We start from the raw sequence: 24,724 nt of genomic DNA, 5'->3' as shown, positions 1-24,724 counted from the left end.
AGGGAGTTAAATAGTTCTCGCTGATCCAAAATTGCACCAGCTAGGTTAAACTCTTAGCACTTCAAAATCTTCAGCTCATCTTCTCCCATTACTAATTATCCTGATAGTGAATAAATATGGTAGCACAAAGGTAATGTCCAATGTTCCTTCTCCTGAAGAGCTCTAGATCTTTGGAGGACAACTGAAAAAGGCAGAGTGGGGAAGGAGGTACTCACAAGTTCATCAGGCTTATCAAAAATCCTGCTGAAGTAAAATACAGTTTGTAGAGGAATTAATGCTCCAAGCATAGCTCATAACTCCTTGAAGAGTTTTTGAGGAGGAACTCCTGGAATTAGTGCAGGTGAAGGGTTGCTACAGAGAAGCAGGCACCCATGGTTAACCACACGGCCAGACACTGCCAGGGCGCTCCCGGGTTAGGGCTGACACCAGTCCCCACTCCTGGGCTGGAAGCATGCTCAGTTACTGGGTTAATATTGGAAACAACCAGCACCCTCCTTATAAGGCCATTTTTGTTGTATGTGTAACACAGAACTCTCTTCTGAATAAAGTCTGAATTTTTAAATTTAATATCTGTATTTATATATCTGTTCAATTTGAGAACATCATGCATATAGCAATTTTCCTCAAAGGACTGTTTGCATCCACAAATACTCCTGTATTTGTTTCAGGCACTCAACAGCCTTATGAAGATGTGCTTTCATCTAACAGCAGCTTATGTAGGGTTACCAGGATCACTCAGAGCAGTCACTGCCATCTCCACCAAAACATGTAAACCAAAATTTATACTGGCTACAACAAAACCACCTCTCTGAGGTGTGAAATGTCTGATGGAGACAGACTTTGCTTGCAGAAATTTTGATTCATTTTAGATTAGTGAGTCCAGAGTGGAGACACTAGAGCAAGAGCTGTGGAGTATGGAGAAGAAAGATTATTTTTCTGTTGTTCTGTTTCTTTTTATTCATTTTTGTTGTTCATTGTTTTTGTTGTTATTTTTGAGATCCTACGAGATTACCTTAAATCTCTGAAGGAAAGTGTCCCTAGATAAGCTGCATTCCCTTTGAATTTCTTTTGAACTTTTTTTTTTTTTTTGAGGGATGGGTGGAACGGGGGTTTTCTTGTTCCTTAGATATTTTAATATTTGTGGACAGAAGCACAATACCTACAAGGATACTGATAATGTCTTTTACAAAACAAGAGCATTACTTTAATCCGTTTTTTACCTTATTAGAAGACTTTAAATTGCAGCTTTGGAAACTAAAATTAACCTGGTGAAAAGGCCAAGGATACAACAATGCCTGAAAGGCAGCATCCGAATTTAGCCAAATGCAGTTTTATATTGACCATTCAACAGCCACAAAAAGTCATTTAAGATCCAATTTCACTACACTGTCATCTGTTTCAAGTATAACTTATTAACAACAAATTTGTTCAATGAGTTTGCACTGGTGAGATCACTGGAAAGACACAAAGGCATCTTCTATGTGATTACCAGGCACCATTTCCTCATTTCAGATGTGCAGACAATCATTAACTAAAGAACCAGTCTGGCTTTATTTTATATATGTAATACAAGGCTGTAATTTTAATGAAATCAATTTTGATACAAGTTTCTGAAAAAAATACTTTGGAACCAGTTTCAAAGTATTCAGCTTTATCAAGTTAGTGCTACTGAATACACACGTGGTCCTTGGCATTCAGTAGACATTTATTACCCAAAATGGTTCCACTTGAATCATGAGGCAATCAACTTTGAAGAGCCACTGCAGTTCATTTACTGGTAAAGAGAAGGTCAAGAGAAATAACACTTCAGCTGTTGAGTAACAGTTTCAACATAGCCACAGTATTACTAAAGTATTTCAAATGCTTCAGAAAAATCTCTCCAAACAGAAATCATAATTAATCTTCTTCAACTGAAGCCACAAATTAAGATCTTTAGGAATAGTCATTCAACTTTCTGAGATCTAATGCTTAATATCCTTGTAAGAATGTTATTTTGTCCACAACATTGAGTAAAGTAGCATGCAGCGTGGAGTTACCATTGCAAATTAAGATGCTACAAAGACCTTACCACATCATCTGCCAAAGTTTTTATTTGAATATTCTATTAAAAAAAAAACAAAAAACAACACACACAAATCAAAGAAAAAAAAGACAGCGTTACCTACTGCTTCAGAATAAAGGAGTCTATTTCATGTAATTGAACATTAAAAAGCATTTGAAATTTCACTAAGTGTTCTAAGAATCTGCAGGCAAATGGACATGGAATGTCCATTTTTTCTGTGAAAAAGCAAGCTGGATCCCATTGCACCCTCTCTCTGGCTATGGAATTGATGCACCCGAAGCCTGCAGAGCTGTGCACCCCCAGCACTGCACGAAGGAGCAGGCAGGGCTCTCCAAAGGGTTTCCAGAACAAACACCCACTCCTGGACTGGAGTGCATCAGCAGAGCCACGGGGCTCTGAGCTCAGAGCTGAGCACTGCCCGGGCACCTTCCTGTGCCCAACTTCTGCAGCCTCCTGCCAAGTGCTCCTGGCCACTGAGTCAGGCAGCCAGCACAGGAACTGGCTGAAGTCACTGAACTGATGATGCACAAACCACCCTCCCTCCCTCCCTCCCTTTGCCCCGTCACTTCTTCCCAAGCAGGAAAATCCTGCTGCCAACAATCACCAACGTTACATTTTTATTCATGGCCAAAAAAAAGCCACCCATGTTGCACCAATATCAACAGTCATTATTGAGGAAGCATTTGGTTCATGAACTTTGCCCAACTGACACAAAGCAGTCGTGAATAGGGGTTCAGGTAGAACTCATGGGGGGGCAGAATCTGAGAAGCATTCAGAAGTCCGTGGGACAGTGGAGAGGACTGACCCCAGCCCACAGGTCAGTCCCCACACAGCCCCTTGCTCATTCCCTCCCAGCAGGATCATGCAGCCAATCAGAAGTACAGAAGCAAGAAAATCTTGATGGTTGAGATATAAAGACAATGTAATAAGTGATGGGAATAAAGAAAATAAAGAAACAAATAAAAAAGCCATCACTTGGCATCAGCTTCTGAGCTCCTGATGATTTGGGGGAAACTGCCCCTCCCCACCCTGCAGCCCTGCCTTTACTGCCCAGCATGACGTGATGCGTTTTGGAATGTCTTTGGTCACTGTGGATGAGCTGTCCCGGCTCTGTCCCCACCTCCAGACCACCCACCCTGCTCCTGGAGGGAGCTCACAAGCAGCAGAAATCCTGGAGACTGGGAAGGGCTGTTCAGCAAAAGCTGAAGCACCGGGGCTCTTTCTGTCAGTGCTGTTTTGGTCACAAATCTAGGACACAGCACCGGATGGGCTGTTCTGAGCCAGTCCCACCTGAGCCTAATCCAGCACAGACATCTGCAAAAAAAACCTTTCATCTTCCAAACTGCCACATCTCCTTACACCTCTCCTGTATTCTCCTCACCTGGACTTAGTATGGAATTTATCATTCTGAAAGCAAAACTAAGATGTCTACTTACCACTCTGATAAATAAACCTTTTAATTGAGATTACAGAGAAAAATGAAGTAAAGCCTAACCCTGTTTTTAATAAAGAGACAGCCAAGCAAGCAAGAAGTTCTGAAACTCCATATGTATTTTAGGAGCTACTTGTATGAGAACTTTTTTTCCCCTTCTCATTTAAGTACTGTCAATCTCTGCCAGAAGCTGGAACAGGATCATCTACCCCATCTCTACACTTATATTGCATTTGTCACTCAAACTCCTCTGGGCAAAGTACAGAATACTAAAACAAGATAGCACACTGCATTTTTTCAGACCTGCAAGCACTCTTCCCAGATATCCTTCTGGTGCACAAGCTCCACTGCTGCCAGCAGCCACTCCAGATAAGCAGCACATTTAACAGGTAGGAGAGACACTGCAAGTAGCTGGAGGCAAAGTCAAGGCAGTTCTGTACCCACAGATCCTCACACAATTTTGACAATCTCTTGTACTAACAAAGAAATCGCACTTCCAGGCTGATTTCTGAACATAACCCAAAAGTAGTTTACCTCCCTAGAAGGAAATTTAAGATATTGTAGATTCTGTAGTCCTCTAGCATTATTCTTTCTGCCATCTATGAGACAGCCAGAGCAACACAAGACAGAAAAATCTATACCTTCCTAGCTTGTTAAAGACACTGAGGCCCTGTTTGCAGGAGCAGCGCAAGGGAAAAGGCTTCACAAAAATCTGAGGAAACATTTGCACATAAGGGATATCAAATTAACATTTATACCTATTAATACATATACAATTTAAGACAGCTCTAGATCATCTCTCTCTCCTAGCTATAATATCAACACAAACCACAGAATTTCTTCAGCAGCTATACCAAAGAACTGTTTCCTACTGACTGACTTAGTTCTGCACTTAGAAGATTTAAAAAAGCTTCTCCCTTTCAAACACAGCCTTTCCAGTCCATCAACACTTAATATCATTTTCTATTCACTCTTCCCAGTCTTAGTTTACTCTGTGTATCTGGCTACTTTCATAAGTACAGACAGATATGACAGTAAAGCACACAACAATAATAGCATGTACTAATGCACCTGCACCAGACAATTCCTTTATCTCCAAAGGTCTCAGCCAAGTTAATATTCAGAGTAATTGAAATCTTGCACATGAAAACAGCAGAAAGATATTTGTGGATCACTACATTTCCTGATGCAGGAATCACTGCTTCCTCATGCAAAAAATGCAGGCTACAGCAGCAACAATGTCACATTCACAGAATTCAATTACTTGAGGTGATTTCATCAACTTTTAATACAAAACTCACAGCAAGTCTACTTTTTTATACCTTTTTCTAACTTGTGTTTTAATAAAAACTTCCAAACCACTTAAGCTACCCATGAGTTGTACACTGAGGTGCGTTTACATGGATTGATTATATTTAAGTATTACTTTGCCATGTTCTTAATTGTTATGCTCAGGAATCTCACTCTCACCACAAAAATCAAATCAGCAGGAACTCCCAGATCACCACATGCAGAGTGAACAATGATCAGCTGGGAAACTTCTAAACTTAACTGCAATTTTCACTGCACTGCCCAGGCAAGCCGTGGTGTGCTGGAACACCCATTTCTGCAGCCAGGCTGCAAGCTCAGGGAGCAGCTCCCACTGCTCCCACAAAGCTCATTTTCTAGGGGCAATAACCAGAAACTTGGCCTTCTCTCAACTTTCATGTTTTATAGGGTTTATTTTGTTTTGGGTTTTTGTGTGGTTTTGTTTGGGTTTTTTGTTTGTTTTTTAACTGAGCTTATGCTGCCGTTTTCTAAAACTTACCTCGACTTCAACACCTGCAAAAGTCACAATAAAACTCCACTCAAGGACAAGAGCTTTTTAATTTGCATACAAGCAGGAAAGGAATAACTTCCCATATGAGCACCTGAACCCGGGGAGTTTAAAGGGACAAACCCCAAACTGATTAATATTTGAAGTACAAAAAGTTGTCTGTACCTTGAATCGAGGTCTTAGTCACAAAATAGAACTCACTCCTACAACCTCTGTTCTTCAGTTCAGAGAATGAATAATGTTCCCATTAGACAATTTAACCATCTGTTAACATATTCAGTTTTGCAATTAAATCTCAAAAGGCACCTAGGAAATGGTGAAAAGATATCCAAACTATAAAAGCTGATGTGCAGAAACCAGGACTACACACCCATTTAGGTCTTTCAACATCTTTACCCATGATGAAGTATACCTGACATTTTGTGAATTATATTTTTACTAATTTTATTACTAATGTTTGCTTTAGCATAATATTTTTCACACTTCGAGGAGCATTCACCATGCTTTCAGAAAAACCTTGAAATGACTGTTGTAATCCATCTGCTTTCTCAAAAACACTTGAATTGAGCAATACCAATGGTTTTGTTGCTATTGTTGTACATTTACATTTGGGCTATATGACACCATATGGAAAAAATCTTGTTTGCCTTGCAGCTGCTTGCTTCACAAACTCCTTGAATGTGCATTATTCAACGTTTTAAATGAAAGCTTAACCTAGAGCCAGAGCATGGAGGGAAGCAGGGGCTGCCAAAATGCAGCTGGAGAACTGCTGGCATCCCTGAGTCAGGGCAGGATGGCACCACCTCCCAGCTCTGCCCAATTTCTCCACTTTTTCCCCCAGGAGAATGACCATCCACAAATGAGCAATGCTCCAGAAATAAGTTTGACAATTCCTCATGCTAAATAAAGCCCGAGGGTCACCCAGGCTGGAAAATCATTAACAGCAGAGGGCACCAATCCTTAATCACCTGCTGGGAGATACCTCAGCACTGCTCCCAAACAGAAAGGAACACATGCCAGAGGCATGGGGATCATATCACACTCCCCTCACAAATGCCAGGGGCCGAGGTATTGTAAAAAAGCAAATTAATTCAGAAATTGGAAAAATAAAATCACTGTAAGCAAACAGTCAATTTCATCAGCTTTGTAACTGAAGATACAAAAGGAGTTGAGGAAGACATCTGAACTAACTTTTATATATATATATACACATATATAATTTGAAGCTCAAATTGCCAGCACTGTTTCGAAAACTTTGTTTCAGACAATGGTGCTCATTGATAAGTAAGCTTTAAAAAACAGAAGGAAATGATAAGTTTTTTTTTTCCAAAAGCTGCAGGTCCATGTCAATCTAAGCCAACAAAATTGCAGGGTGTGAGACACAGGGCAAGGGTGGCAGCAGGACACTCAGATCAGGTCAGACAGCTGCAGAAACATCTGTTTGCCAGTGCAGAGGCAAATTAAGGAAGTTCTGGCATTTTCCAGAGCCACAGCTGAAACCCAAACACTTCCCATCAAGTCTCCAGAGCAGCCAGTCCAGCAGCCAGGAGCAGCAGGGTTGATAACCCGGCTGCACAGCTCAGAGCTCCCCACACAGCCCTTGCTGCAGCCAGGACCTGGGTCCTGCTCTGCTCCCTGGGGATCCTGCAAGACAGGATTGCTTTGAGCATCTTGGAAAAGTGCCTTGTGGAGGTGCAGCATGCTTTTCATTAGAGACAGCATGATTTCCATTACAGCAAAACAGTCTCTCCTCAGAATGCTCTACAGCTTTTACACTCCTCACTTCAAACTATCAACAGTTTGCTGCTAAAACTTTTGCAAATTCAACTTTGGAAAGAGCCAAGTTGCTCTCCTGCAAAGTGTGCCTAGCAGAACCACGCTCAGCACTGATCTCTGCTGCTTTTCAAAAATGTAGCTGACTTGAGCTTTGAGCTTTTAGGGAACTTTTGCTTTTTTGATATAATATCATTGTGAAGTGCTTTTGAAATATTCTGGAACAGTAAAACTGGAAAAACTATGTCAAAACAATTCCTGAAGTAAGTGCAGACTTTATCTCAATTTTATGCTGAGATACAAGCAGTGGGATTGAGCTCTCTGCTTCCATCCCAGGGGCAGCACAAAGCAGGTTTTCTGATAGCAATACTTGATGGGCACTGAATTGCTGCTCACCTCTGGCCCCTGCTCCTGGCCCTCCTGGGTGCAGGTGCTGAGCTTTTCATCCAGACACGCTGGGGAGCCGCTGGGACTGAGTGGGAGCTGTTCCACAGCTCTGAGGTGGGTCAGTGAAGAGGAGTGCAACAGGCCTCCTTTTATGCCTCACCTCCTCAAGAGACACCTTTTCACCGTGACAAGACTCACCTTTGCTCTGACTGAACTGCAATCTTAGTTTTTACCCTCACACACCTTGAACCTGAAGTTAATCTTTTGTTGTAATCTAAGTGTTTTCTCTCAAGAGGAGCAACTTGACTTGACAGAGTTGGTTTGAAATTATCTTAAAAATTGAAGCAGAAACTGCTTTGAGAAGCTTCTTCACTCTAATACTTGCACACATTTTTTTTTAATTTCAGTTTATTTGCTTCCTCTATGACAGTGTATGCAAGGACAGCCCAACAGCCCTGCACAGGGAGAGGCTCAGCTTCTGTAAACTTCTCTTGCTGTTCCATGCAGAGATAGCTTTGGTAAGATTTCTCACTGCATGCTGGTGGTTGTGTAGAACATCTCTTGCTCTTGTGGGTACAGTAAACACTGAAATAAGTGTCAGACTCCATTTGGATTTTCCTACGAAACCATTTGAGAAGTTCAACTGGCAGAATGCATCTGTTGGGAGAGGACTGATACACTTAAAAATAAAGCAGAACACCCACAACAAGCTGCAGGAGCTTCATTGGATACTGGGCAGTTCCTTGAGAATGGAATAGATTGCCTTTGATAGACTTTGAGAAAGTGAGAACATGTGTATCTGCTTTGTTTGGGTTGTTTTGTAAGTAGTAAGAAAATCCAACCAACCAAAACACAGCCCACAAACAAACTGGCAGCAGAAGGGGTGCAGTGAGCCAAAGGAGCTGGAATTCCTTGTGAAGAACATTCATTTTGTCTGTACTCAACAGACTTGGAACATGGTCAAGGGATCATGTCAACAACTTCTTAGAATAATGTTGTCTGTCTTCCAGGACAGACCTACTAGTACAGAGCAAGTACGTAATCAGAGCAGCATTTGATCCCTGCATGACAATAAGTAGATGGTAAAGCCACTTTTTTTCTGCCTTAATAATAAATTATATGATACTAAAACTTGGAAAAATGAGTAGTGCTGCTGTCACAGCAGGGAACTCTGGCTTTTCCTCACAGAACTGAAATTCAAGGTTAAATAATTTCCATTTGTACCTCATAATGTACCTCAACAGGCAAAGAATATTGGGTTGAACAATGTACAGCTGCTGTGTCACACTCGAGGTCTTCCTGTTCCCTTCCCTATTCTTTCCTGTTTATAACAGCATCCTTAGAAGATTATTTGTCCTTTGGGGAAGTAGGAAATGAAGCACCATGTGAACAGAGAGGAATGACATTGTACTTAATAATGAGGAATCCCATGCTATCATTTGACTTCAGTACAGGTGAGGGTCCCTATTAAGAAGAAACTGGAATTTAGGACAATTACAGAAACTTGTCATAGATTATGGACAATCTTATTTTCTGCTAAAGGAGATAAGCAAAAACAAAAACAAAAAAAGTTTATCTTAATATTGAAGTGATCAATGTGCTTTGGCTACCCCAGAACACTCCCCAAACATGAATTTTATACAAGTTTCTCACAAAACAATCCTTTTGAAATATAAAATGTTAACTGATGGGATTACTGCTTATCTTAGAAGGCATTCAGCAATTAGTCTGAATCACAGAACACTATAAACTAACCTTAATGGATTTAGGAAGCCTGTCCTCTCCACCCAAGCTTTGTCTGAAGTTCAAAGACAAATGCATATTAAAAATGCAAATTGCCTTTCTGGTTTAGAGGCAGAAACTTTACCAAAGCCTTGTGCTGCACTCTTCACCTTTCTAGTTTGGGAACATCTCCACCAAGCTACAATAAACTGGAGGACGAAAACAAAATTCACTGCTGTGAATTTGTTACTGTAAAATTTCCTTCAGTGTGTACAAAATGAGAGAGCAAAGCTCCTGTGTAGCTCCCCGAGAGGGGCAGGGATGAAGGATGGCAGTGAGCTGAGTTCCTGTGGCAGCTGTGGAACTTGGCCATCCAAGGTGGGGTTACTCCTTGAGTTCCAGCCTTTGTGCTCAAACCTTTTGTTTCTCATTTACCCACTAAATGTGACTGGCACAAAAATTCAAACATACATGGCACCAGTGCATATTCTCAGCCTGATGTGCTGTTGTCTTCTTTCTTCTTTATGGAAATTCTTCCCTGTTCTAATACAACTGGGACAGACAACCACTTCAACTCTTAATAACTGTCAATTTCTCATCTACTCATGTACTCACACAATTACAAATGCAAACATCCAGCACAGCTCCATTATGAAACCAAAGTACTTCAGAAGTCACTCAAATTTAATAGACAAAAATAATTCACAGCAAGAGAAAGAACATGAAGAACCAAAATGCAGACAAGAAAGCAGAAAAATTTATACTGCATAAGAATTGACATCTTATATTCTGTTATTAGGGGCTAGAATCTAATGAATCTCATGTTGGCTTTGTATTTGTTCCTAACAAAGCTACACTCATTAAAAACACTAAACCACAGGCATCCTTAAAGGTCATTATAACAACCATCATTAGCTCTTACCATCTTAAGAAGGAGTAATGAACTGCAGAACTAACATTTTTCCTGACCAAGTACATATTTTGTCTTGTTCCACCATCCCTGAGAGGGGATTGAGTTTATACAGAGCCACCTGTGAACACATAACCAACTACCTGTGACAAAAAGGTGTCCACGGGGACATTGAAGGCCTCAGGTTATTTCTTCTCATCTTCATGCCTGCACACGTAGTATGGTGCAGTTTGTTTATGTGCCTCCAGCCAGGACAAAGTTATTAATGTCTGACCAGCTAATTCCTGAACAAAGAACCAGGCCTGTGTCCCTCAAACCGACCTGCACCCACCAATCCTGCAATTCTCTTCACCTTTGGAACCTAAAATTACAGCTGCTGCTCTCCTGGCTGAAGAGCAACTGTGGTGCAGCACCAGGGGCTGGGAGTCTACAGCACCATTCCCCAGATATTTTAAACTTTTCATTTAGAAACTTGTTCTAAACTGTGAGGTAGCAATGCTCAAATTTTCACAATCCTCAAGCAGGTTCTTCTGTATTTATTCTGACTCAAAGGGACAAACTAAATATGTTAATGGGGTCTTGTTATAAAAAGAAAAGTTCATATTTCTACAATAAGTAGGGCAGCAGTAAGTGTGTTAATATGTATATTTACACACACAAAAATCACTAAGGAATACCAGGCAGTACTTTTTCCAATGACATTGTTTTTAATCAGTCACTTTTACACTAATATTTTCTGCCTCTGAAACTGTTACAAATTGAAAATATTTCTAGAAACACTATGCAAAGAACACTTGCAGGCAGCAGACACATCAGACATTTACCATATTCATAATTTTCTCCAATATCCTCTTGTCTCCAAGGATTTTCTCTGAGGATCACTCAAAGGAAGGGAACACAAGCACCACCTCGACATTGCCTTTCTCTCACTCTCCTGAGATTTCCTGTTTACATGGGAGGAGCCTGTATCCATGACAAACTCTTCAGAACCTTTCTGCCTTGCACAACACAGAAGGTGTGGTGACATTACACTATGCACTACACCTTCAGGCCAAATATTACCACACCCAGGTGAACCAAAAACCTTCAGGAGCTGTAGCAGACCACAAAATTCCCATGTGTGGCTTGTTCCAGAATCGAACTTCCAAGGTATTTCTCCATTTCTATAAATCAGAAGAGTCCATGATTTCAATCATGATGTACATCACAATATCATTTCACTGCCACAGCAGATCCTTCTCAGATCTGTGCTGCCATCACACCATGCCCAGCTAAACAGTGACCAGGAGAGGAGGGCTGAAAAGCAGACACAATTCCATGGAACTGGAATTCAACTGGTGGATGAACTTTAGACAAATTCATACAATAAGGAGGAGTTACAATGTGCCACAACTCCAGTCTCATTGGTTCCAGCAAATAATCAAAGAAGAGCAAAGAGTACAGGAGTGGTTATGACAGGTTCCTTTCATCACCTTGTTTGTCCCACTGCCACGCAAAACTTTTGTCAGCAGAGCACCAAGGGGAGCAGGGAGAGTGCTGGAACCCACACTGCTCCCTAAAAAAGCCAGTTCTTTACCTGGCACCCCTTTCTCCCATACAAATTATTGTTACCAGGTATAACACATTTGTCAACAGCAATTCCCATTAAAAGCTCCAGCATTTACCTAAACATCAGCACCGAGCCTGCCCTACCCTCCCATGTCAGCAGCAGTGCAACAAGAAGTTCCACAAGACATTAATTTTACTCTTCAGTAATGGTTGCACCCTTGATAACTTCTGTCCTGTTTTAGGGCAAATCTGGGAGAAAAAATGTGTGCTTCTTCTTCCCCCCTCTCCAATCTCAGGACCAGAGTTAAAGGTACAAAACTTATTTCTGGCTTAACCAGATGAATGGGGATACGAGCATCATAAAGGCACCCCAGAACAACTTCACTTGCTGGAATAGACTGACTTTCAGCTAATAATACCCAAACTTTTAGAACACAAGCATTTTGGTGGATTTCTTCCTCAAGCATACACCTGAAACAAGAACATATTTGCCTTGCAGGCTGTGTTAGTGCTACTTTTGTCACAAACATCCCACCTATCTACCTGGTAAAAAGCTACAGGTGCAAGTGGGAATCCTTGGGGTGCTCACTCCTCCAACGCTGCAGCAAAAACCACTTCATTCACAGATTTGAATATTAGTTTGATACAAAGCCAACATGCAAGTTTAAGACAAGTTACCTTTGTCTACCTGGAACTTTATCAATTGCTACACTAAAGAAGGTTTTTCAGTTGTTAATCTCGCAAAATGATCTGTTCTACCACCATAGCTGATTTTAAGAAAAAACCCTTATTTCCTCCTAAACCAAGTTGCTACATTATTTTTTTGAAACATAATGAATGTAAGGAATAATGATACAAAAGCTGTAAGCAACTGCTAAAGCCATTCATTTGAGTAATTTCCTAACTTCTTGTGCTTCAAGGTTGAACAAGCAAACTGATGAAGAACAAACTGAAATTGACAGTTGCTCCAGCAGCAGCTGACATTGGTTGTTGTACTCTGAATTTGGACAGGGATGAAAAGAATCAGAGGGATGTTATTGGCCATTACTGCTTTATTGTTTACCTCTAGAGAACTGCAAGTGACACAGAAAACACGAAGTCATCTTGCAGCCCACTGCAAGGGGAGAGGCAGATCTTTTCCTTCTGCTGGGTCACCAGCAATCCCAGTGTCACTGGCAAGTTTTCCAGCTAGCTGTGACACCAGAACCCAAGTTCATCCTTGAACACATCCATGCTGCCTAAAGTCTCAGAAAGCACCACTTCCATCTGCTGTGCACACTGCCAGCTCTCACAGCTGCCTTTCACTCGGCCTGGGTGGAATCTGCTCTGTTTGCAAAGCTTCCTGTAGTGCACAGAAGTGCTCTACAGTTTTGTCTCACAAGGAGTAGTTCAGGAAGTTTAATTACCACAGATGGGCTTATCTCTGTCTCTATCACCTCACACAGTGTTAACAGCAATTCCCATTAAAAGCTCCAGCATTTACCTAAACATCAGCACCGAGCCTGCCCTACCCTCCCATGTCAGCAGCAGTGCAACAAGAAGTTCCACAAGACATTAATTTCACTCTTCAGTAATGGTTGCACCCTTGATAACTTCTGTCCTGTTTTAGGGCAAATCTGGGAGAAAAACTGTGTGCTTCTTCTTCCCCCCTCTCCAATCTCAGGACCAGAGTTAAAGGTACAAAACTTATTTCTGGCTTAACCAGATGAATGGGGATACGAGCATCATAAAGGCACCCCAGAACAACTTCACTTGCTGGAATATCCTGACTTTGATCTAGTAATACCAAGACTCTTTTAGAACACAAGCATTTTGGTGCACTTCCTCCTCAAGCATGCACCTGAAACAAGAACTCTCTGCAGGCATGCACAGATTTCACTCAGAGACACTATGATTTCAAACGTAAGACATTTGATTTGATTGCCAAAAATCTCTGCTCAACCTGACTCATAGTTCACGTATGCAGTACACAGATATCTAAAGGAGCCATCCAAGAAGAACACTCCTTTTTTTTTCTTTTTTTGGTGGGTCCTGCAGCACACAGTCTGTCTGACAGGGATTGACAGGTACAGTTTAAATCACTCCACTCCTGCACTGATATGGGTGGTGCAACACAGCTGGGAAACCTCTCCCAAGCACACTCAGATCATTTCTGTTTTAAAGCGACTTCATAAAATCTTTACCCCAGTGTTTGATGCCAGGTTATGGCACATTAGTCAGAATGTCGAGTCCCTAGGTTTTCTCAAAGCTCAGGGGGTTTAAAAGACTTCAGGATAAAGCACAAACAATTTCTGCTTTTAAAACAAAATATGAGATGCTCCTTGGGTGAATCACCAAATCCACTTGCTTTCCAATTAAAGGAGCTCTCTCTTCCCCTAATAATTTGTTTAGCAAGTTACACATCTTTCTCCTAATCTGATTTCAAAGGCCACATCACCCTCAGAAGGCAGCCCCTTTCAGAAATGTGGTTTGTAGGAAGTGGAGAATCCTGCACTGAACAGCTCCCACACAGACCTGGAGGGAACCTGGGGGTAAAGCAGCGTGTGTCAGCATGGCTCTCACCACCATGTGATTCTGCTAATCCTAAAGTGACACGAGATATTAACTGGAATTTAAAACACCACCAAAAACCACTGGGCAGGTTAATTTCTAGTTAGGCAGTGCTCGAACACTCCCCGAGCACCCCAAATCCTGTTACAGCACCCCTCTTCAAGCGCTGACTCACACAACCACAGATGTTTGAGAGGATCTCGTTCTTTTCTCAGGGCAGCCCAAACTCCTGCCCAAAACGCAGGGTCACCCGCCAAATTCACATCAGCATGCTAAAGACTCTATCCAGGTTCAGAACTTGAAAACCCCCAAGAACAGTGATTTCAGTGTCTCTGACCAAAAAATCCTTTAAATCATCTTCCCCTTTTAATCTCCTCCAGTTCCTTTTTACAACCTCTCTCCCTTTCTTCTGCCATGAACTTCTGTCAAAAGTCTGACTTCAATTTCTCAACCAAAAAGATGCTCAACTTGCCAGGTCCTTGGTAAGCTACACCAGCTCTGTCACACCAGAGCTGGCACTCATTTCCTAGGTCCCTGACAGAATCATCTATTTCCCATGTGACTGAAGCGTGGAGGAGAGCAAAGAACATCTGAGTTAAGCATTAACCAACAGAGGAATGCCAGCAATCTCCCTGACAACCTTAATTTAGTCTGTTTGCCCTAGCAGAACAGGCATGCTTTAAAACAAGCAAATTAGCATGTTGCCAAACCCATGGAACTGCTCTCTGCCACCTCCTGCCAGCCTATTCTCAGGGCTGACGTGAGATCAGATGATTGCTTGCCAAAATAATCTAGATTTTTTTCTGCCCATTTCACTGTAAACAAAAATGACGACAAAAATACCGGGCACTTATTCCAACCTCTAGTCCTTAAGCCAGAAAAAAAGAGGGAAAAAAAAACCCTAAAACACCAACCCAGAGCTCCTCAGCAGCAATTGCGTCCAGGTGCTCTTAACACTGATATCAAAATTCAGTAAAATAATCCAGTTTATACACTACTACTATAAAAACTGGAACTAAATTCTCACATTCAACAAATTGTATGAAACCTGAACACCTTTCCCAACTACCTAAAGCAGAAAATAAATGAATTAGTAGTTCTGATACAGCTCACCTTCAATTACTTGTGTGTGTATAGAGTCAATTGCCTTTCAGAAAAATACTTTAAAGCACTGTTTTCCTTCCCAGCACAGATTGTCTCTCAGCAGCCCAGTCCTACTTCCTGTCCATCAGGAAAAAGTGCCACTGATCAGGCTGCAGCCCTTAGAACCCCCCCAGACAAACCACTACACTTCTGCAGGCCGAGCAGCACTGCACACCTTTTAGTTGCAGATGAAGAGAACAGGGAAATCAAAAACTTCCACCTTTCTATTCCAGTTTCCCTTCCCTCAGGATAATGACTTCAGTTCCTAGCCCTCTGTCACCTAGGGCCATTTCTATCATATAAAAATCATTCCTCTGGACTTCTTCCCAAGGATTTGTCTAATTTCAGCTCCTGTGCCAGGAACCAAAAATACTTTCTCCTCTGTGTGTAGCTGCACACCCTCTGCCAGCAAGCCCTCGCTCAGCACTCCCCTGATGTGTGAAATAAGTTCTGGGAGGAGGCACACTCCTGTCAGCACACTGAGCTCCCTGAATTACACCCAACACATGACAGGGAGTGCAGGTTGATTCATCTCTGTAACTCCAGTGAAACTCGATGAATTGGAAGTTACAAAGATGAACCAAGAAAATCTCCACACCCAGCTGTGAGGAACTTTGTATATGAGCTCAGTGACAACTCAGCACAGCACAGTGTGGCTTCTCTGCCCCAAGTCCCAAACACACCTTTGTTTTGCACAAAGAAGAGAGCAGTGATGAGGTGCACAGGAGTGCACTCCCAGTGCCTGAAGACATTGCCAGCCCCAGCAGCAATTCCTCATTCAAATTAAAGCCAGCAGAATTTCATAGGATTACTCTCCTGTATAATGGATGAAGCTTTTCCCTGATTACAGGTTTGTTCTTCCCTTACAAACCCATGGTAATAATTGGTAAATCTGGATGTCCAGTCACCTCAACTCAATTGAAAGCACACCTGAATCCCAGCCTTTTTTCTCCCTCAAAGTAAATCTCTGTTCATGTCAGGTTTATACACTATTTGTGCACATCATGTCCAGAGTGAAAAAAACCTGCTTTCCTATTCAACCCACTCACTCAATTATATCATCAAAGGCCAGTCACTTACCCAGGGCAAATCTTTCAGAAGGCCCTGATTTGAGCAACATATCCCTGCTCTGATCCAGGGTGCTGCTGGACTGCAATTATCCACCCCCTCAAGAAACAAAAGCATACTGCCGTGAATGAAATCAAATATTAACATAATGTTCTTTTTTTCCACTCAATGGAACAATGAAAGTTTATTCTAGTGATCCTAGAATAACTGAATAGACCATGCAGTGGAAATAGTCATTCTGCTCAATCCAATTTTGAGCTCATTTCACTTTGATTTTTCAAATTATGTGTTTCTATCAGAACAGAGTTCTCTTCTGCTAGAGCAAAATTCAAATTTATGTTCACAGTTTCCAATAGAAGCACTTCCCTGAGTGATTTTTGAATCAGTTCCCTGCAGGAATCTCCAGGCAGCCTTCTTCGGTACTTTAGCAGGAAATAGTAGAGGTACTATAAACACACCCAAAGGTATTGTTTATACAAAGTTTATCCTATGCAAGGAAACATGAGTTTGTTTCCAATAACACCATGAAACAAAACAAGACACCACATCTGCTTATCTTTTGCCAAGATACACTTTATCACTTTTAATACAAGCACAGTTCAAGTCATTCATGCTTCTGTCATCCTCTGAAACAAGGATAACTTTCAGTACCCTTTCTACGCCTCAATGTTATATATTTACCAACTTCCCTAAATGCTAACTTCATGTTCAGCACCAAAAAAAAAAAAAAAAAAAAAAAAAAAAAAAAGACAACAAACAAACAACAAGAACCCAAACTGCAGTTGTCAGGCTGATTATCTAAAAGCTCTATACTCACTGAAAGGAACACATGGTGGGAAAACTTCAATACTGACTTAGTTTTACCAGCATCGGGGAAAGCCCTTGCAACAGGTTAAATAAAGTTTGCAACTTTAGTACTCTCTCCAAGGAGAAGAGTCAGGGAGTTTTAAGTGTCTGCTACACTGTTGCTCTTGGAAATACAACCAAAAACTGAGCTAAATAAGGTCGATTTAACACATGCAACTAACAAATGTAAACAATCAAAGGTAAACACTGTCACATTAGCTGGTTTTGCTACTGCAGCATTTGCGAACTGCGATACAACCCAGTGATGCTGCCTTGAACTCCGCCTGTGCTTCGACTTATCAGGCCTGTCAGTAAAAAAATCAAAGCGCATAGCCATAATGAACGAACTGCAGCCCTAAAGAGGATTTACATTAAAAAAAGAAAAAAAAAAAACAAAAAACAAAAAAAAAAAAAAAAACAACAAAAAACATAAGGCACCGCCCAATTATTTTCCCATTAAGTGAGAGGTTCCATTGGCAAGCACGTGGCTTGCATCATGATCACCAGCGTTCTGGATTGTTCAGCCGGAGCCGGCCGCACCCCGGCTCTGCCGGCGGAGCGGGGCAGAGGTTGCGGAGCGGGGCAGAGGTTGCGGAGCAGCGCTGCCGCTGTCCCTATCGCTGTCCCTGTCGCTGTCGCTGTCCCTGTCGCTGTCCCTATCGCTGTCCCTGTCCCCTGCGAGCGTGGGAACTCCGCCGCCCGCGCTCAGCGCCCACCCGGGCGCGGCACGGCCGGGAGCCCCCAGGGCCCCGAGCACGGCACCGGGCCCGGCCCTCCTGGGCGCTGCCTCTGCAGGAGCCCCCGAAACCCGCACGGAACCCCGGCGGAGCCTTTCATCCCAGGAAAGGCTCCCGCGCCCCTCGCCCCGCGTTCCCCGCTGGAAGCGGCGCACCCGCGCTCCCTCCTCCTGCTGCCGCTGCTGTTGGAGCCCGGGCCGTTCCCCTCCCAGCGCGCTCACCAGCTTGGGCTTGTTCCGGCTCTCCTCTTCCGCGGCGCGGCCGCCGCGCTTCGCGTTCATCCTGCCGGAGCTCAGCGGCTCCTCGCCGCCCGCGCCCGGAGCCGCGTGTCCGTCCATGGCTCCGCGGGGCTGCCGCCGGGCCGAGCCGAACCGAACCGAGCCGGGCCGAGCGCTCACGGCCGCACCGGCCCCATGGGCCCCCCGCGCCCGCGCCCGCTCCGCCCGGGGCGGCTCCGCTGCCCCGCCGCGCACGCGCGCGGCCCGCCCGAGCCACCGCGCCTGAGCGGGCGGCGCGCGCTTGCGCCCTGCGCCGGCAAATGGCGGAGCGCTGAGGGGCGCTCGGAACGCCCCCGGCTCGGCCCCGAACCGGCGAGGGCCCGGCCGGCTCCCGGCCCGGGGTTACGGCACGGGCCGCCGGCAGGGGCCGTGGAGAGCGCGTCCTGCCATGGGCGGGGGCACCTGCCGCGGGCCCAGGTCTCCGCAGTCCCCGTCTCACCTGGCCCGGGCACGCCCAGGGATGGGGCGGCCTCAGCTGCTTTGGGCAGCCTGTGCTGAGGCCGCCCCGTCCTCACAGGGGAAGATTTCTACCTAATACCGAATCGAAACCTTCGCTCTTCCAGCTTGAACCCATTCCCCCGTGTCCTGTCACTACGTGCTCTTGTAAATTGTCTTGCCCGGACTGTGGTGAAAGTTCGCGGCAGGTTCTGGAAGGCCGCTTAGAGCACCCCAAAGCTGCCTCTCTCTTGTCCAGGCTGAACGATGCCTGACTCATCTACCCGTGCCCATGGCTTGCAACAGTGAAAAATCGCTTAAACCATTTCTGTGGATTCCAGAATCCCTTTGGCCGAGCCTCGCTGTGTAAACTGAAGGACTCAGGATGCTCTGTATGAGCATGGACAGAGGAAAATCATGGGTCACATGTCTGATTATTAAAGGCGTCATGTTGACAGATGTCTTCAATACCGTTGCTATTCTTTAAAGAAAATTACACATTTTGTGTTGGTATAGCTGAATTGATACCTGCTAAATTATGTTGAGAAAGCAGTCATGAACACCATCATGATCTGTTGTTTTGGTGGGACAAGGAGAATCCTTGTTCACATTCAGATATAAATATCCGTTTATTGCCCTCTAGCAGAGAGTCCCAAAAGGCAAACAAGACAGAATAGTGAATTTCTGATCTCTGTCTAATACATACACAGTGATGCAAAGCCTGAGATTCAGGGGGCTCTCTGCATTTTTTGTGACTCTCTGAGGCTTACCTGAGTACCGGGGGAAATATTTCTCTTTTAAATCCAGCAATGAAAACCTGTTGATAAAATCTGACAATATCAGCTTTCAAATAAATGTCAGCTCTAAAACTGGCAGGTGTCTTGAAATCAAAGTAGAATCTTGGCAGCAGAAGTTAGGAGGCTATAAAATAAGCCAGCTCTGTCTAGATACTCTGTTTGAAAATTTCCTTTGAGATTCATCTCTTCCTTCCTGTATAAATCTTCCTTTTTTTCATTCTGATGATTTTAACAATAATTACTTGGACATAGTTTATGATACCATCTTATACCTAAGTTGAAATTACAAAATTAATCAAGTAATCATTAATTCAAACACTTGTTTGCAATATCAGGCAATGTAATGTTATTTCCAATTACATCCACTTATAGTTTACATGATATCATTGTACAGCAACAGTTTAGCAATGGTTAGTTAAAAAGAAATTATCAAATCTGTTTTTTTTCTTCTTTTCAATTAGCTCTAATGACCATTTTGGGTTTTCTCTGCTGTCTCTATTTTTCTGTATTAAGCAGCACCCATATCTGGAGCATGAAGTTCAGTCAGTCCATACTCAGAGAAAACAGAGACGAATTTCCAACAGCCTGGCATCTATGTGCACAAATTTAAGAGTTTTTAAACCAAATTCTGTAGCACTGTTTGTTCAGCATAACTCTTAAGTGCTCAAGAACTTTTTGTCCTCAAATTTTCTAAATTTGCCACAATGCTCATACTGCTGCTCATACTGCACTAGCCAAGTGTTCTTCAGCAAAACCTTTACACTAACTGACCTCTAAGATTCAGGAGCAGCTGGCACAACATGCCAAAAATAATTTGTGGTGTGAGTGAAAGCAAGTGCACATGTGAGAAATGGAGAAAACTGAGCAAATGCGCAGTCAGGCCTTGCGTTGATTTAGTTTTGATGGAATAAAACTCAGATCACATTCCTGATATTAGCAAAACATGAAAAAAAACCCACTGAAGTCAGGTGTGGGGACACCGCACATCACTGAAAACATCACAGGGGATTTGCTGTTTTAGTGCTGGTCCATTGTAATTAACGTACCCTTGTCTGAGTGATGGAGAAAAGATGTGCAACCACCAGGCTGCAGCTGCATCGTGTGATGAAAAGTCATCCCACAGCTGCTCTTAGTTCCCCTTCCTGGGTTTGCCTGCTCCCCTGGGACAGATGGCTGCTTGCTTACCAGAGTTATTTCATTTTTTTTAAACTCTGATTTGCAAATGCTTTGCAAGCCTCCATTTGGAGATTTCAGCTGTGGCTTAAAATTGTTTGTGTTGTACAAAACATTGCTTCAGGATTTGCTGGAGACCTGCTTTTGAAAAGCTTGCCACAGATCAAGTGTCATTAGATCCACTTCACAGCCTCCTCAGCAGAAGTTATAGCCTCTTGTTTTCTTTTTGAAAATGTTTTTAGTCATACTGCTGCATTTTAATGTTCTTCACCCACCCCACTCCAGTTTCCAGGGCTGAGAAGCAAATATTCCATGTATGAACTAAGGACCTTTATGACCATATAAACTCTGCAGGCAGTTCCAAACAAAAGGAGAAAAGAGAAATAATGTAGCTGTCCCAATTAGGGAAAATTTACAGGGAAAAGCCCCTCAACACCAAAACGAAGCAAACAAAAAAACCTCCAGAAAACCACAACTCTGCCTAAGGCAGGCAGACAAACCTCCTTTTGGCAGACACTGCAATGCAGTATTTTGGCTCAACTCCGAGAGCAACAGTGAGGCCTGAGGGTGGAAACGAGTAGTTGTACAAACTGTTCTTAACTTGGCTTCAGCTCTGAAGCAAATGGATTTCAGAACTATTTATTCATTTATTTATTACAAATATCATTTCACAACACTGCAAACATGTAACTCCAAAAAGCCACTGCTCTGTAGGTGCTGACATTGCTCCTTACGTGGCATCTCAGTCCCATTCAGTCACACAACCACAGCAGCTCACAGAGATCACACAATTTCCTGGCAGCAGAATGATCAGACGCTGATAAGCGTGAGGCATTCTGAGCATCCCCAAAACGTGCATTATTTTCTTTCTGAACTGATGAAATCGGCCTTTGAGGATGGCTGGCTAACCCAGCAAGATGAGACCTTACAGCTCTTAGCACTCTCCCTCTAAACAGACCAAAAGTTCAGTCATGCAAGGTTGCAGAAGGCACTCACTCCAAGTACATCCAAAAAGGAAAATTATTCTGGATGCGTGAGAATTCATAATTCAGTGGTAGAATTTCCATTTGCCAGACAAGGCAAAGGCTGCTGCTTGAAAAGTGCAGGTTACAGATCACCAGAGCAGCGATTCAGTTTTCAGTCCTGGGAAATGTTCTGCTCTCCACATTTCTAGAACTGAAGAGGAAAGTTAACAGTGTTGGAGTCTTTGTCCTAGCTGCACTGGAGGGAAAAAAAAAAAAAAAAAAGTAATTACTCTGTATGCTACCAGAAGAGAAAACACACAGTATTTAACTTAACCACAAACAGGAAATATGTTGCTAAGTCGCCCAGCAGTACATTCCCAGCCTTTCATCCAGAAATTCTATGTCATTAGCACAAGCACTGTACCACAGAGAACACACCACAATCCTTCCCCTGCTCCTGTTAAGCTGGAAGCTTTTCTCTCTCCTTGATCACTGTCATCACTGCAGTCAGTTTTTACTCCCCTCTCTCTTCCTCCTTTTTGCAGTTTTAGTTGAATCGATTTACATTTAGGAATTTTTAAAAATTCCTGCATTTATCTGCAGATGGAAATCAGTCTAAGCTTGTTTACAGTGCATGAGAATGTGGCAAATAACAAGAAAAGCATGGGGTTGAATAGCTTATCTTAACAGGTGGGAAAATAGGATTAGAAGTATTAACTGCTAAGCAATTAAAATAAATGAAGAGCTTTAATTGCATATGAATAGATAGTCTCTATTGACAAAATTACTTCACTTTCTAAACAATACTCTCTTAGACTACTTAATAAATATTATTTATTTGCAAACTCAAATCCACAGAAAATCCACTCACTGATAATTCAAAGAATTATTTGTTTGTTAAAACTTTATTTAATCTAAACCATAATTTCCTGGCTTTCTAGAGGCAATAATCGAACAGACTGTAGTGTTTCTGTACATGAAGCCACAAGAAGTTACTACCACACATGTAAGAAATTTATTAGTGATTTGAAGGTACATTAAAAGATCTTACATTAACCTTTTAACAAATGTGAATTAAAACCACGCTGATTCTGAGCATTCCTTTAAATGGCTCAGGATGACACTTCAGCAAGGTTAATTCTCCCTGGCTGCAGTTTGGTTTTAACCAGCTGTGAGGTGGCTGCACCACAGCTCATTTATTGGGCCTTCAACTTCCCAGTTCCAAGCTAACTTACACGTTTTGCCTTGTAGGAAGAGGAAGTTGAGTTCCCCACCTATTGTTTAGGAAAGATTTCATGTGGATTATGTTGGGGAGATAATTGTGCTTACAGCAAACCTCCAGTTCAACCTGACTGACTAAATCCAGCTCTGATTTAAAATCTAAAGCTGGATGAGCTCTACCATTATGAAATGATACAGGAAAAATATGACATTTACTTGTGTCAGGGCACATTTTTCATCAAACTGACTAATTGTTTTAATCTGAAAAAAAATCATTAGAGATTTTCATTTCCTCCAGGCCAGGCTCCCCTAATACTTAGAAAACAAAACATCAATACAGTTTTTAGGTTTATATTTTCTGAATTGTTACTTCTCTGTTACAAGCCTTTCCCCTCCTTGAGGCAATGAACTGATTTAGGTGAATTGTCTGGTCACTCTTTTCTCCATTTTGACCCCTCAGTCTATAACTCTAGATCCTAATGAGGTTTATCTTCTCCAAAATATTTTCTGCTTTCAGGTTTTAAGAGAACAGTAAGAAAACATAGTTCTTGCTCCATTCATGCTTTTTAGAAACAAGGAATGTATAAAAAATAGCGCAGGATTATTTCAGAGGATAATGTAAAAAATACAAGAAATTATTTTGCTTGATTTTGGACTTTTCCCACAAGAAAAACTAAGCAAACTGCTGATATGTGAAGTCATGGTAATTAGTTAACAATTGATTTTCTTTTTTCCCCTTTACCTTTCAAATATTCTATTCCATAGAATAATCAGAACCTTTTGCATTAGTACTTCTATTTTTTTCCCAACATTTTACATCCTAGGACACAACTGCTCAATGTGAATAAAACACATTTATGTCTCATCATACTTCATGAGTTTTCTTCCAAGCCTGAAAGAACTGGAGATGATCTGTACAGAAGGGAAAAAAAAAATTAACATTGCCACTAAACACTGTATCCCACTTTTTAAACACACAATTATTATTACTCATATGTGCTACCCTACCTTACAATTTTTAACAATATAATACATCTTTTTGATTTAGAGTCAAATCCCAACAGTAACTGTGGATTTAAATAGAGTATTCAAGGTCTCAGTAAAAGCAGCTCATTTTTCACTCCTTTTCTGTCACCTCTGGTGTTTTAGGCACCCAGCACCTCTGTGTTGTTTGTCTCTGACAGTGCAATTCTGTCATTGCCTGCAGTTCTGCAGAAGGAAACTGAAAACCTTCACACTGGGACTTTTATTTTCCCCTTGAAGGCTCCTGGAGGCTTTTCCTCTCTGTTCTGCACATCTCCCCACAGCCCCATGGCTGAGTTCTCAGCTTATCTTGTGTGGGATCTTCCCCAAATTGTTTAGAAAATATCTTTTGATGTATCTCAGAGCACAATTTGCTTCTCAAACATGACTGAACAGTTCCAAATAAACTCCTTTCGTTTACTACAAGGCTTCCCTTGACACATTCAGCACTAGAGACCTTTCTATTTATCCTGCTTTTGTACATCTTCACAGCTTTTCACAAAAACTAAACACCACAACAATTTTCTTAACAAACCACATTTCTATAGCTGCCCAGGGCCGCTCAAAGCACGACAGAACCAAACTGAGCATTTAATAGTCAGGCTGGGAACTTTCCTACTTTGTTTATTTGCTTTGCAAAGAAAGCTCTATCACAGTGTTTATAATTTCTGTACATGATACAAACCCTACCAAATAAGAATTCTACAGAGAAGGGAATAAATAATTATCAGTGAAATGTCTCTGTCCGTAGCCCAAACTTCAACAAGCAGATTTCTGGGTGGAAATGAAGTTCATTTTGATGGAAATAATGCACATGGCGAAGGCATTCGTGATGCTA

At 42.3% G+C, this 24,724-nt stretch overlaps 1 protein-coding gene across 1 annotated transcript in view; it reads right to left on the bottom strand.

The window, feature by feature from the left end:
• The window catches only part of DIAPH2 (diaphanous related formin 2), a 175,761-nt gene extending 157,389 nt beyond the window's left edge, over positions 1–18,372 (bottom strand). Inside the window, exons 1-2 of the mRNA XM_053955415.1 lie at positions 18,216–18,372; positions 2,069–2,101 (exon numbers count right to left, since the gene is read on the bottom strand). Of these exons, the coding sequence (XP_053811390.1) occupies positions 2,069–2,101; positions 18,216–18,332 (150 nt within the window). The 5' untranslated portion in view covers positions 18,333–18,372. The remainder of the gene's footprint in view (positions 1–2,068; positions 2,102–18,215) is intronic.
• Positions 18,373–24,724: the final 6,352 nt, after the last annotated feature.

The sequence above is a fragment of the Vidua chalybeata genome, chromosome 14 (assembly GCF_026979565.1).
Source record: "Vidua chalybeata isolate OUT-0048 chromosome 14, bVidCha1 merged haplotype, whole genome shotgun sequence".
Classification (NCBI taxonomy): Eukaryota; Metazoa; Chordata; class Aves; order Passeriformes; family Viduidae; genus Vidua; species Vidua chalybeata.
The sequence above is the reverse complement of the archived record's forward strand: the minus strand, read 5'-3'. Positions and strand labels throughout refer to the sequence as shown.